The sequence below is a fragment of the Genypterus blacodes genome, unplaced genomic scaffold (genome assembly GCF_046128005.1).
Source record: "Genypterus blacodes isolate CSIRO-AG114 ecotype Tasmania unplaced genomic scaffold, CSIRO-AGI_Gbla_v1 ptg000048l_1, whole genome shotgun sequence".
Taxonomy (NCBI): Eukaryota; Metazoa; Chordata; class Actinopteri; order Ophidiiformes; family Ophidiidae; genus Genypterus; species Genypterus blacodes.
The window spans coordinates 590,998-604,221 of NW_027466861.1; the positions used below are offsets into that span (position 1 = coordinate 590,998).

At 46.0% G+C, this 13,224-nt stretch overlaps 3 protein-coding genes and 1 long non-coding RNA gene across 5 annotated transcripts; 3 read left to right on the forward strand and 1 right to left on the reverse strand.

Annotated features, from left to right (window-relative positions):
* The first annotated feature begins 268 nt into the window (after nucleotides 1-268).
* zbtb8b (zinc finger and BTB domain containing 8B) lies at nucleotides 269-4,139 on the forward strand. 2 transcript variants are annotated; one of them, XM_076149746.1, is made up of 6 exons: nucleotides 269-557; nucleotides 1,081-1,275; nucleotides 1,549-2,410; nucleotides 2,505-2,683; nucleotides 3,068-4,003; nucleotides 4,108-4,135. In XM_076149746.1, the coding sequence occupies exons 1-5, from the start codon at nucleotides 507-509 to the stop codon at nucleotides 3,371-3,373; spliced, it is 1,593 nt and encodes a 530-aa protein (XP_076005861.1). In that variant the 5' UTR covers nucleotides 269-506; the 3' UTR covers nucleotides 3,374-4,003; nucleotides 4,108-4,135. The 2 variants fall into 2 exon arrangements, with proteins under 2 accessions (XP_076005861.1, XP_076005862.1); XM_076149747.1 differs by lacking the exon at nucleotides 269-557 and having other exon boundaries at nucleotides 1,225-1,309; nucleotides 4,108-4,139.
* Nucleotides 4,000-4,806, reverse strand: LOC143000441 (uncharacterized). Its single transcript, XR_012963621.1, has 3 exons — nucleotides 4,660-4,806; nucleotides 4,276-4,419; nucleotides 4,000-4,132 (listed from the first exon to the last, which is right to left on the reverse strand). It is a non-coding gene; the product is annotated as an uncharacterized LOC143000441 (long non-coding RNA).
* Nucleotides 4,031-7,427, forward strand: LOC143000439 (tissue alpha-L-fucosidase-like). Its single transcript, XM_076149750.1, has 8 exons — nucleotides 4,031-4,146; nucleotides 4,604-4,986; nucleotides 5,289-5,423; nucleotides 5,623-5,866; nucleotides 6,059-6,259; nucleotides 6,378-6,568; nucleotides 6,684-6,783; nucleotides 6,867-7,427. The coding sequence occupies exons 2-8, from the start codon at nucleotides 4,640-4,642 to the stop codon at nucleotides 7,002-7,004; spliced, it is 1,356 nt and encodes a 451-aa protein (XP_076005865.1). The 5' UTR covers nucleotides 4,031-4,146; nucleotides 4,604-4,639; the 3' UTR covers nucleotides 7,005-7,427.
* Nucleotides 7,428-7,690: 263 nt separating this feature from the next.
* LOC143000438 (tissue alpha-L-fucosidase-like) lies at nucleotides 7,691-11,758 on the forward strand. Its single transcript, XM_076149748.1, has 8 exons — nucleotides 7,691-8,308; nucleotides 9,117-9,251; nucleotides 9,377-9,514; nucleotides 9,667-9,772; nucleotides 9,856-10,056; nucleotides 10,399-10,589; nucleotides 11,051-11,150; nucleotides 11,286-11,758. The coding sequence occupies exons 1-8, from the start codon at nucleotides 7,959-7,961 to the stop codon at nucleotides 11,418-11,420; spliced, it is 1,356 nt and encodes a 451-aa protein (XP_076005863.1). The 5' UTR covers nucleotides 7,691-7,958; the 3' UTR covers nucleotides 11,421-11,758.
* The last annotated feature ends 1,466 nt before the right edge of the window (nucleotides 11,759-13,224 follow it).

Genomic DNA, 13,224 nt, shown 5'->3' on the forward strand with positions numbered 1-13,224 from the left:
CTGCACAGCGTCTGCTATGTATTTCTAATCTTATCTAATTTGATATAAATGTATCTAATCTAATGTTTTCATTATCTATTTTATTATATCGTTTTTGCTTGCAGAATCATCCATTATTTTACATTAATTACATCCTAAGCATTATGAATATATATAAATACATTACATCATACATTATTTTAGTTATTGGTTAGTAAGTATTTTAGGAATATTGTTCCCCATTAGATACGTGCCATGTTTATCAATTTAATACATGTAATTTATTTCAATAGTTTTGGAAATTAGTAACTGAGAACTACAAATGAAATCACGTTAATCGATTTGAAAATCAGCTGTTTCCCTCTGGTGTTATGTGTGCGTGTGTGGGGGGGAATCCATCTTAATGTTCATTGGCTGACTAACTAATAGCTCCGCCTCCATCGTACAGCGATTGGGTAAAATATTACGTCACTCTTACGGAGGCGGAAGTGTTCGGCTGATGTGAATAATGCGTTTTGCTAATCCGTATGTTGTGCTGCGCTGAGCGGTCTGTCGCTTCCAGACACCGAGTCAGACAGGTGATACCCGGATTCTTATCTGCTTTCATACATCACCATGTGACGCGACTCTCGGTAAACTGCGTTAGCTTCGATTTCGCCGTCTCTGGGTTTAATAAAGGCATCCACAGCATGGCTAGTCCCTGTTAGCAACACCAGCTAACAGAGTGACGACATTTGTTTTTATTTGTCTCTGTCGGTCCCGTCGCTGTTTTGTTGTTTTCTTTTAGTGAATTCACGTTAATTCACGTTCTTTTCATGGCCTCATTTACCAGCGTTACTTACTGCGAGAGGTCATCAGAAGAGAACGCTGATGTGGTGGGACAGTGGGTGTAAAGATAAAGAATAAAGTCCAAATCAAACTCTAATCTGACTCTGTGTCCTAATCAGCTGATAAACTGTTTACTTGGGGCCACAATCTAATCTAAAACAGTTTGTGGTTGTTTGTTTCCTCTTTGGTGTGTCTGTGTTTGTTGGCAGTTGTCTTGTTTGCTCTGGACAGTTGCTCTTATAAACAGACTCGACCTTGTCTCACCCCTGGCAGCTCCCACTGAGGTGCACAGACATGGAAGTGCCTTGCTACCTGTCCAAGCTGCTGTGTGAGCTCAACGAGCAGCGGAAGCGGGACTTCTTCTGCGACTGCAGCATCCTGGTGGAAGGTCGCGTCTTCAAGGCCCATAGGAACGTGCTGTTTGCTGGGAGCGGCTACTTCCGTGCTCTCTTGGTTCACTATCTACAGGTGACATTCGCTGATGAAAATAAGGATTCCAAAGGTTATAATTGGATGAGAATGCGTCAGTCCATTCTCATTATTCAAATTCTAACTATTTTAAATCAAACTGTTATGTGTGTGTCACTTGTGTTTAGGTTTTGTCTGCACATTTACTTTTCAGCTTGTAGAAATGTTGTGAAACTACATGGATGTTTAGTTTAAAGGCATGGAAATTCATTGGTCCAAGTCTGTGTGAACCCTGATACTTAGACTTGAACTTTGTGATGCGTCTCTTTGTAGGACAGCGGGCAGCGTTACAGCACGGCATCGCTGGACATCGTTACAGCTGACGCCTTCTCAATCATCTTGGACTTCCTCTACTCTGGCCGCCTGGCTTTAAACAGCGTAAATGTCATTGAGGTGATGTCTGCAGCCAGCTACCTGCAGATGACTGATCTGGTCAGCTTCTGTAAGGGATATATCCGCTCCTCTTTGGACATCTGCAACAAGGGGAAGGATTCAGACACACAGGATGTGGGGATGGGTGCTGCAGACAGTGGGACTCCTGCTGCAACGACCTCCAGTGGTGGTGTGGCTGCAGAACCCAGTTCACAGGTGGCTGAGGCAGTTAGAGAGTGTCGTTTAGAGTCTGTGACCTCAGCTAGAAACCCTTTATCTGCCTCTGTGACCTCACCTCCGGGCAACAGCACGGACAGTGACTACCATTCCAGAAAAGACTTCCCATCGGGGGAAGAAGAGTCAAAGGGACACGTAGACCAAACCAGCCTCTCCTCATCCTCGACGCTCACCCCAGAGTTAGTGAACCCCAAGATTGAGTACGACCCCGGCGAGGACTTGGACACCAAAGACCTGGCCTTGTATCCAGGACCCTCGCTCAGTCATCCTCATCATAGCAGGCTCCCCCAACCCAGTGCCTTCTTTCCTGGCCACGAGCGTTCCCCCATGGGATACGGCGCCTCCATGAATGCCAGGCAGCTGATGGAAGTGCTGGGCAGGGGTGAAGGCTCCAGTCCTGTCGGGGACCGAGCGGAGCAGCGCTTTGCTCAAGGACTGGGCATAGGGAGTGTAGGAGGCAGACTGGATGAAGGCCTGGGAACATCAATCATGGAGATCCAGTCTGATTGGTTCGGGGAGGACGCAGGTAATGGGAAATAAGTCGATCGAACCAACACCGACCTGACAGGATCGGTCCTCTGAGCACAGTGTGAACTCTTGGCCTCTGTCTCCCCCTACAGGTGATGGCCTGGTAGTACCAGTTAAACTCCACAAGTGCCCGTTCTGCCCTTACACGGCCAAGCAGAAGGGAATAATGAAGAGACACATCCGCTCCCACACCGGAGAGAGACCCTTCCCCTGCCCCATGTGTGGCAAACGCTTCACCAGGCAGGAGCATCTCCGCAGCCACGCCCTCAGCGTAAGAGCCCTGCTGTTTGTGATGTAGCCTCATCTGTAACCTCTGAAATGGACGTAAAAGCACACTTTATATGTGTAGTATGAGTTTAACCCTTTGTAGTATTTATTGAATTTGGTAGTGGCAATTTTTTAATCAGTTTTCTTTCTTTTGCATTTGAAATTGTAGTCGCTTTCACACTAGCTGGTAAATAGTAGGAATCTTTTGACCTCTTGTTTTACAAAGGTTGAGGTGGTCAGAGACAATGCAGAATACTGGTGCTTACTAGAGCTAAAGATAGTTTGGTGTAAACATCAAAATGGTGTCACGATTTTCAGGAAATGGAATCTTAAAGTTGTGAGAACATGAATGAGGTGAAGCTTCTCTGGCTGTGTTGATGCTCCACAGGTCCACAGGCACTGCTGGCCAGTGGCATGTAAGAGCTGCAGGCGTACGTACACGGGGCCCGACGTCTCGCCGGGACTGAGGCGCTTCGGCGTGTGCGACAGCTGCAACTGCGTGACCACCACCCACGACGAGTCCGCCCCCGTTCAACCCTCCGGCCAATCGGAGCTCCTGGAGCGCGGAGACGGAGGGGGGACGGATTGGTCCAGCATCATGGACGAGGTGGACGAGGTGGAGGTGGGCAGAGTGGAGGACTTGGTGGAGAAACGGATGCTTGACAGGCAGCTGGGTGAGGACACCATGATGTAGGCCAGAGTTATTACTGAAGATCGTCTTATTTATTGACTGATATACAAACAGAAAGCTCTATTGTAAAGTGAAGAATCGTGTGTTTATTGGTCCATTCATTTGCCTGGTAGCAAATACATACACTTTGATTTATTTATTTCCGTAATGTAAATATGGTCTTTAATTTCATACTGATATTTTGACAGATTTTCTCTGAATTGTACAGAGAATAAATGAAGAAGCTGGATGTCTCCTATTTTCTGTGAGGCTTGGCTACAAAATGTTTGTTTCCACCAATAAATGTTGTAAAACTGTAGACACAATTAGTTTTTGTATTCTCTCCATCCAGATACCTAAAACCTCAAACGACCTCAACTTTACCAACGCCTCACCTCTAATCTTTATCAGGTTCCCTTGTAATTTGTCTTCTCGTTCTCTTGGTCTTCTTCTTCTTGGTATTCTTCTTCCAAAAAGTTGCTATTTCAGTGTTTTCAGTCCACTTCCTGGTTCGGCCTGATATGTGATCCTGGTTGATTGTGCCATCATGTGGTTTGCTGCTATAACTGTGGGTCTGGGGACGCTCTGCTTAAACCACCTCATGCAGCTGCTCTGGGGTTCCATCCTGTGGACTGTGGAAGCCACAAGGAACTGGTTTGTGGTCCAAGCAAGTTGTCGCAGCAGGTTCCACAGATTCTCTGAGGTTTCCCCTTTTCAGCTGCAGCTGGTAGTCACAGGGATCCTGTTTTTCATTCCAGTTCCTGTTGCCGGTAAACAATTCACCTGTGGAAGTAAAGGTGAGTGGTTTGTTATCACCAATGTTTTGTTCAAAGTGCTTCTGTGGTTTTGGACACTGCCATTCTACAGAACACTGAAAAAATAACACTTAAAACAAATGAACTTATTCATAATTGGAAGTGCTATACCTGAAAGGTTTTGCCGAATACTGCAGACATGCCTGAAAAATTGAAGAGTGAAGGCCTGAAAGATGTCTAATGGTTTCTGTACATGAATGAATGAAGACGATAAAAGTTTGAAGTATGTGGAACTGGTTCACTGCCAAAAAAAACCTAAAAGAACAATAGAACAATATTGATTTGATTAGGCAAATGTATTTTATATTACAAATCTAAAATTCTCTAATGCATACAGGCTGCCACCAGGGGGCGACTGTGACTTTGTTGTCGTATTGATCAGAAACAGCCTTTCAAAGCGGTTATATTGATGTTGACTTCCTGTATTTGCGCACTGTAGCCGCTGTGGAGCTGATGAGCGGCCGTGCTGGATTATATGGGACCCGCGTACTTCACCTGCCTGCTCGCCGCCATCGTGCTGGGAAGCGCGGCGCCCTACGCGGCTAACTGGAGCAGCCTGGACTCCAGACCTCTGCCCGGGTGGTTCGACCAGGCGAAAGTCGGTGTGTTCGTCCACTGGGGGGTCTTCTCCGTCCCCGGCTTTGGGCAGGACAGCGAATGGTTCTGGTACTGGTGGCGGACCGAAAGACGCGCGGCAGAAGTGGAGTTCATGCGGAACAACTACGCACCGGAGTTTAAGTATTCGGACTTTGCGCAGAGGTTTCACGCAGGATTCTTCGACCCCGATAACTGGGCAGAGCTGTTTCAAGCCTCTGGAGCCAGGTCAGGTGACGTCATACTAATAAGCCTACTTTCATCATTAATATATCACTTTAAATGACCATAAATGCGCACAAACCTGAATTATCTCCAAAAATGTCTGGCACACAGTTAAATTTGTCTGTTTTTGCTGTAATATGTTGCTTAATCACCTGCTTCTTATCTTCCCCACACATGCATAGGCTTGCTTAAGATTAAAGTCGTTATTGTCTGAGATATCATAATTGACAAACGGTCAAAACTTCCCCTTTTACTAACAGTTCCTCCTTCTTCTTCACATTTTTTGTGCGTGTGTGTGTTGTCAGGTATGTTGTGTTTACAACCAAGCACCATGAAGGTTTCACCAACTGGCCCTCAGCAAACTCCTGGAACTGGAACTCCATGGATACTGGTCCACACAGGGACCTGGTGGGAGAACTGGCTGCAGCTGTCAGGAAGAGGTCAGATTTTTAATTATTACTATTATTATTATTGACGTATTTAATAGAATGTTCACCCCTGTGTTACATTCCTTTAGCTTTTAAAAATGAAAACAAAAACAAATCGACCCGAGCACTAAAGCAGAAATTGGAGTTCCGCCTCTGGCTCAACGTTGCCCCCTGTGTCATACACACACTGACTGGGCCCTGTGTGCTCCAGGTCGCTGCGTCTGGGTCTCTACTACTCTCTGTTCGAATGGTACCATCCGCTCTTCCTGTTGGACCAAGCCTCAGGTTTCACCACCCAGAACTTCGTGGCTCATAAGACTCTCCCTGAGCTGGTGGACCTCGTCATGACGTACAAACCTGATCTGATCTGGTCGGATGGGGACTTGGACGCGTCGGACGCCTACTGGAACTCCACCCAGTTCCTGGCCTGGCTCTACAATGAGAGCCCAGTCAAGGTGTGTGTGTGTGTGTGTGTGTGTGTGTGTGTGTGTGTGTGTGTGTGTGTGTGTGTGTGTGTGTGTGTGTGTGTGTGTGTGTGTGTGTGTGTGTGTGTGTGTGTGTGTGTGTGTGTGTGTGTGTGTGTGTGGCAACAAGATTGAGAATTGTGCAAGACACTTCTACATTTCTACATGGCTGTGCTGTTTCAGGATGAGGTGGTCACCAATGACAGGTGGGGTAACGGCTGCCACTGCACACACGGAGGCTACTACAACTGCCGTGACAAGTACACGCCCAGTGAGCTTCCAAACCACAAATGGGAGAAGTGCCAGTCCATAGACACTCGCTCCTGGGGCTACAGAAGAGACATGAGGCCCAGCGAACTAATGGACCTTCCCTCCATCATAAAGGTAAGCAGTCATACGAGCCCATGTGGTGTGTGTCTCATGTCATTGTTTAGAGGCAGCAAATCGGAAGTTGGCATCACAACATGCGGCGTAAACACGTCCCGATCCTCTCTTTCGTCAGGACATGGTGTATGTAGTGGCGATGGGTGGTAACTACCTGCTGAACGTCGGGCCCACAGCTGACGGGACCATCGCTCCGGTGTTGGAGGAGAGGCTGCGGGGTCTCGGCGCCTGGCTGGGGATCAACGGGGAGGCCATCTACGCCTCTGAACCCTGGAGGGTGCAGACGGAGAACAGCACAGTCGCGGTGTGGTGAGAAAATGATCAGTATTCGTCAAAATAAGACCCAGATTTTCCAGCAAATATATGACAAAGTACGGTGTTGCCTTGTAGTTGTTTGGTTCTAACCGCTCTGCTCTTGTTACAGGTACACTGCCAAAAAAAATTCAGTCTACGCCATCATTTTCGGTTGGCCATCCACAAAACCCCTTCACCTCACAATGCCCCGGCCCTCTGGAGACACCATAGTAATCCCTCTTCTATATATTGAAATTTCACCCGCACTTACCATGATTTGTCTCAAAATTAAACTTGTCTTTCATGCTCACAGGTGACACTTCTGGATTCTCCTCATGAGAGGCTGAAGTGGGTGACGCTGGCACACACACATGGGTTGTTCATTGTTTTGCCAGTTATGCCAGATTCTCCTGCAAACGCCTGGACTCTGAAGCTTGAGGCAGTGTCATGAAAGAGTAGGGCTGTAACGCTCAAAGGTTGTATATGTTTCATTTCTTAGTTTGCGTCTGAATGAAAATTCAGTGTTTGTTATGACAGGTTTGCATGTGACTCACGCTGTTATTGCTAAAGGTCATCAGAGGTCACACGACTGAGAGAAATACGTTATTGTTTTGTTTCCAGTGTCTCGTGAGTTGCACAACTCCATGATATTTTCAATGTAAAGACACAGGATTGTTCCCTGCTGCCCCTGTGTTGTAAATGACTACTGGTACAAAATATTTTACACTTGATTTGGATATTTTATTTTTTCTACTTGCACAAACTTATATGAGAACAGAAGATTGCAATTATTTCATTGGGATTTTGAGGCTTGAAGTAGCTTTTGTAATATTTCTGTAATATTTGCATTAAATTTTGTGAAAGTTTTCATTTATTTTTGGAGTCAGCTTTTTGTAAACAACTAGTCTACACTGCCGGGGTAAACGCCTTCAATATAAAAGCATGTATTAAGGTAACAGACAAACAAAACTATATTCTAAACAAATATACCATGAGCACTTTTTTAATTAAAATATTGGAGGATGAAGTCAAATTATACTAACCTAAGTTTTTTTTTTTTTTCATTTAATGTGTTATGTTTGTTTTGAATGACGGGAGACGGGAGATAAAGGGAAGCCATTGATTGGTTGAATGATTGTCAGGTGATTGCAGTCATGTGACAGGAACTCGACTAGTCTCAGGAAGAGTTGCTAAGATTCGCGTTTCATACTAGAAATTCTTATCATATCTGAAGCAGTGCGTCACGTCCAGTCGAGGGATTCGATACTTGAACTGTTTTGCCGATTGTCTGGTTTACGCTGACGCATGTAGCAGCGTTGAAGCGTTTTCTCGAGTGAACCTCCACAGGTCGCACGCAGCAGGAGCATTTCCCCGTAGGAGTCTTCAGGTTCACCGGGGTGTCGTCATGCTCGCCCGCCGCGCAGTGTTCGTCTTTCTCGGCGCGTTGCTGTGTCAAGCGGCGGCTCGGTACAGCGCCAACTGGACGAGTTTGGACGCCAGACCGCTGCCGTCATGGTACGACGAGGCGAAGCTAGGCATCTTCATCCACTGGGGCGTGTTCTCGGTCCCAGGCTTCGGCAGCGAGTGGTTCTGGTGGCACTGGCAGGGACAGCAGCCTCCGGACCCGAAGTCCGTGAGCTTCATGAAGGCAAACTACCCGCCCGGGTTCACCTACCCAGAGTTCGCGCCGGAGTTCCGTGCACCGTTCTTCGACCCGGAGGAGTGGGCAGACATGTTTAATGCTTCTGGTGCAAAGTAAGTGTTATTACTTTCAATATGAATTATCAGCGGCCATTATCTGGCAGCTTCATATCCGGGTATTCAACACACTTGGCGTGTTCCTGTTTCAAGCGAACACACTCGGCCTCATTCCAGGGCTGCATAGGTTCGATCCCTCCCTGCTCTTACAAATCACACAAATCAGGCGAAACTAAACTGTGTGATCCCTTTAAAGGCAACTTAAACTGCTGTTCAGTGCATTACACGCAACACCAAACATAAAGAGTGGGAGAAGAAATCGATTCAGTAACAGACACGCAATTGTACAAAAGCGCTGTAACAGTCAATCACAATACTTAAAGCATCGCAGTACATTTTGAATCCTCAACTACTGCAATACCGTTGTTACAGTAACTCTGGCAGTTGCCCTTCGCCCAGTAAACATTAAACAACACATGAGGTCATCTAAAAATACAGCAGGAAGTGTACTAAAGGAAGCGTGAATAAGTCATGAATTGGTGAAGAATATATAGTTGCATAAAGGAGAAGGTATTTACATAATAATAATAATAATAATAATAATAATAATAAAGAGTAACTTTTCCAAATTCAAACTGAATGGTTCTGCCTGTTGGGTGACATTTATTATAAACTTCAGCCATAATATATGCTCTATAATATAAAATTCCATTGGCCCACGTTTTAAAAATGTCATCAAGGTACACACATGTTAAACACAGGTTGTTACAATGTGTTAAATCCTGACAAATCCCTGCTAGGTAACATCAGATCGCTGGTCCCCTGTTTGACTGTGTTTCACTTTTCCAACTATCTTACATTTCAGGTACGTTGTCTTGACTGCCAAACACCACGAAGGATTCACCAACTGGCAATCTCCAAACTCCTGGAACTGGAATTCTGTGGATAATGGTCCTCACAGAGACCTGGTAGGAGACCTGGCAGATGCCGTGCGTAAAAGGTGGGGCCTCAATGCTGGCAGTACTCTGAGGAAGTGCTCTTGCAGCTACTACTTTATGTATTTAGTGCTTCCAAAGTACATTGGTATATCAAGTGGTGCTTAATGGATGGTCTTTCCTGATTTAGGTCAATGCACTATGGGCTGTACAACTCCTTGTACGAGTGGTTCCATCCTCTCTACCTGGCTGACAAGAAGAACAAATTCAAAACTCAGGAGTTTGTCCTGCATAAACTTCTACCAGAGCTGTATAACATGGTTGTAAGGTATGCAGCTCCACTCTGGATTGCTTTCTCTACACGTTCATTGCACTATTATATAATAATATATTGACTTCATGCACGAAAGAGATGTAAACATGCATGTATGCAATTTTACAGCAGTTTGGCTGAATGGTGACCGTCTTGTCGTCTTGTAGGTACAGGCCTGAGCTGATCTGGTCAGACGGCGACTGGGAAGCACCAGACACCTACTGGAACTCCACAGACTTCCTGGCCTGGCTGTACAACGACAGCCCCGTGAAGGTACGAGTGTGCTGGAAACGTATGACGTCGAGGAGAATCGTTCAGTGTTTGCGTTCACTCACCGGCTCTGCTTGGCGTTATAGGACACGGTGGTGACCAATGACAGGTGGGGGGCGGGCTGTGCCTGCAAGCACGGCGGCTACTACAACTGTGAAGACAAATACACTCCAGGCAAGCTGCCCCAGCACAAGTGGGAGAAGTGCACGTCCGTGGACACGTTGTCCTGGGGTTACCGTAGGAACATGAAGATGAGTGAGCTGATGGACTTGCCGGCCATCATACAGGTGGGGGCGTGGCTCTGCATTTGTATTGTCGATTTGTCTTTTACATTTATATCTGAAGTTGCAAATGGCGACATAAACAACAAACTACCAACATTATGTAGCCAAGATGATGCTGCTTCAGTGGTATGCAAACAATTTTGATGTGAAGCCTTGGTGGAGGTATGAGAGGCCCTCTGGTTACTGATATGTCTATCTAATCCATAAACCTGCAGAATGCCTGATCAAAAATGTAGCCAAGCACCAAATGTGTCAGTACATTTTGTTCAACTCATCGTTCTGTTCAATAATGATGAAGTTTCCTGCCCCTGTGACTGACCTCCTCCTCTTCCTCCTCCTGTGCAGGATCTGGTGCGCACCGTTGCTCTGGGAGGCAACTACCTCCTGAACGTGGGTCCCACGCCCGACGGCACCATCCCCCCGCTTTTTGAGGAGAGGCTGCGGGGTGTGGGCGCCTGGATGCAGATCAACGGAGACGCCATCTACGCCTCCAAACCCTGGAGGGTCCAGATGGAGAACAGCACCGTGCCAGTCTGGTGAGAGAGGCACAGCACTGAATCTCGAGCGGTATTATTCATTATGAGACATTAGATGAAACGGACACAGAGGCCGCGCCATATGTTGTGATTTACTGCTGACTGACTGACATACTGCACCTTTTACTCACCGTTTAACGGGATTAGCCAACCGTTTTACAGAAATTCAAGATTTTTATGCATTCACTTCCAAACTAGGTCACTGGCATTGATCTTTTTTTAAGTTGTAGCATTTTGGAGTTGGTTGACATTCACTTCACCAGGTCTGTTGCGGTCTGGCTACTGGGTCAGTAGAGTAGAGCGACCTTGTCTGGATGTAAATATCCTCAAAATACTTAAGTTTCCTCCAGTTAAAGTTGTGCTGTGGGCAGATAAGGACGGTAAACTGTGTCTGAGTACGTGCTTTGAGTTTGCTTTGTCAAAGCTGATTGACTAAGCAGTATCTGTGCTCACGGTTGTAGGTATACGGCCAAAGGGAAGACTGTCTACGCCATCTTGACGATGAAACAATCCAAGCCCACGTTGCATCTGATGGAGCCCCGAACTTCACCAAAAACCAATGTGAGAGGACTGAGACGAAGTTGTCTATGTTGCCCTCACATGCTGTAGTATACATAGATTGTGGCACAGTATCTGTAGCTGATAGTTGTGTCAGTCGTTAAGTAGTATCACTAATTCCTGGATGTTCTTCTTCAGGTCACTTTGCTGGGATATCCTAAGTCCTTGTCCTGGACGCCGCTGTCCCCCAGCGCTGGTCTTATCGTCCTTTTGCCCGAGCTCCCCTACAGCTCCGGCCACGCCTGGACTCTCAGACTGGAGGGTGTCCAGTGATGCCCCGGAGACGTGGGGCCTTAAACCTATCAAGGTTGAATGTAAAGATTGAACACGCCCAGGTTTCAGTGTGATGGTGTTTCCGGCGGTTTTAAGGGACGAATCTGGTGTGATGCTGACCTCCTTTCCAATCGCTCCTTTGTTGCTCTGGTGACTAAAGCCTTATTGATTAAGCTCCTCTTTAATGATAATGAATGAAAGGTAGGATCTTGAGGTTCCACTCTACCTCAAATATCTCGTATTAGAGTGGATGGGTTAAAATCGAACAATTTTTACAAAACCTTTATTTTTTATACTGTGCTGTGCTTCTGAAATGGTTGAATAAATCCTGAAAACTATGATCCGAGCAATGAATGAATCATGGTGCATGGTAGAGATGCAGGAAGGGAGAGTGGTGTGTGTGTGTGTGTGTGTGTGTGTGTGTGTGTGTGTGTGTGTGTGTGTGTGTGTGTGTGTGTGTGTGTGTGTGTGTGTGTGTGTGTGTGTGTGTGTGTGTGTGTGTGTGTGTGTGTGTGTGTGTGTGTGTGCGCGCAACAAATCAATACTCAACTTTCCCTTTTGTTTTAAGAAAAAAAAAAGACACTTCCTGTTTGCAGTGGTTGAAACGTTTCCCAAAGTCAGAGAATAGACACAAGAAAGACAAAAGAAACACGTCAGCCCTCATTTAACTCGCTAAAATAGCTTTATAATAATCATATTAATAGTAATAATATTAGCCATTAGAAAATGCTGAGACAATGTTGACAGTGTTACATTCTGTGTTAGGGTAAACCACGTCACAGTGTGCCATCTCTCTCTGGGCCCCAGCTCCGCCAGACGTGCTCCTCCACGCGTCCACATCCATAACACGCAGAGGGCTCAATAAATAAATCTGTATGTACAAAATGGGAACCACAACACAACAAATAGAATGATGATTTTTCACTAAACTGTGCAACACCCTGGACCGCCTCTACGCCACGGGGACGTCTCCACACCACAGTGTTCTCATGCATCGGGTGGATTTATGAAAGAAAAGTCCATTCTCATTTCTTATGGCATCACTATTGCTATATGCTCCAGTTCATTCTTTTGTAGGAGAGGAAAACAAAGCATTTAAAGGTCGTATGTACACGTCGTCTTGGCATCAAATCAAACACTCGCGTATGAATAAAGCTGAGCTGAACGGACAGGAAAACTCGGCGTGTCTGACCCAACTGGTTAAAAATGTGATATTCAGTAACGATTAGGGGGAGCAGGTGAAGGGAGGAGATAGAGGACGAGAGGGAGGGAGGAGGGAGAGAGTGAGGAAGGGGATAGTGGGGGCGGTTTGTTGCTACATTGCAGAGTAGAATACAGAGTTGATGTCCATGTTTGTTCCCTCCTCGTCCGGCAGATGTTGCGAGCAGGTGGATGAATGGCGTCTGAGCGTTTGGATCATCCGCACGGTCTGTCCTATCACTTCCTGTCCTCCTGTGGTGACCTCCCTGTCACGCCGCACCCGAGTGTCCTGTCCGCCGGGGATCCCAGAGAAGTGTTTCATCCCAGAGTTATTGTTCGTTTTCTCTTCTTCTACTCCGTCTCCTTAGTAGCAGTGGTTTCATAGATCAAGAATTCATTTTTTTTCATTATTATACACCAGACTCGCCCTTGTATACAGAACAATGTTTACCCATAGATAGAATTGAAATGACAACACCATTTATAGTAATGACAGTGATGGCAATAACTAAGTTAAATGACAATAATCATACTAATAATAATCATATTGTAATAACAATACATGTTATATTGAGAAGAGCAACAGGTATTTACATTTTGTAAA

Excerpts from the sequence above, each read along its gene's own strand:
- zbtb8b (XM_076149746.1), top strand. The coding sequence starts at position 507 with ATGTTGTGCTGCGCTGAGCGGTCTGTCGCTTCCAGACACCGAGTCAGA. Across the intron at positions 1,276-1,548 it reads TCTTGGTTCACTATCTACAG|GACAGCGGGCAGCGTTACAG; the intron begins GTGACATTCGCT and ends GTCTCTTTGTAG. Across the intron at positions 2,411-2,504 it reads TTGGTTCGGGGAGGACGCAG|GTGATGGCCTGGTAGTACCA; the intron begins GTAATGGGAAAT and ends CTCCCCCTACAG.
- LOC143000439 (XM_076149750.1), top strand. The coding sequence starts at position 4,640 with ATGGGACCCGCGTACTTCACCTGCCTGCTCGCCGCCATCGTGCTGGGA. Across the intron at positions 5,867-6,058 it reads ACAATGAGAGCCCAGTCAAG|GATGAGGTGGTCACCAATGA; the intron begins GTGTGTGTGTGT and ends GTGCTGTTTCAG. Across the intron at positions 6,569-6,683 it reads AACAGCACAGTCGCGGTGTG|GTACACTGCCAAAAAAAATT; the intron begins GTGAGAAAATGA and ends CTCTTGTTACAG.
- LOC143000438 (XM_076149748.1), top strand. The coding sequence starts at position 7,959 with ATGCTCGCCCGCCGCGCAGTGTTCGTCTTTCTCGGCGCGTTGCTGTGT. Across the intron at positions 10,057-10,398 it reads ACTTGCCGGCCATCATACAG|GATCTGGTGCGCACCGTTGC; the intron begins GTGGGGGCGTGG and ends CCTCCTGTGCAG. Across the intron at positions 11,151-11,285 it reads GAACTTCACCAAAAACCAAT|GTCACTTTGCTGGGATATCC; the intron begins GTGAGAGGACTG and ends GTTCTTCTTCAG.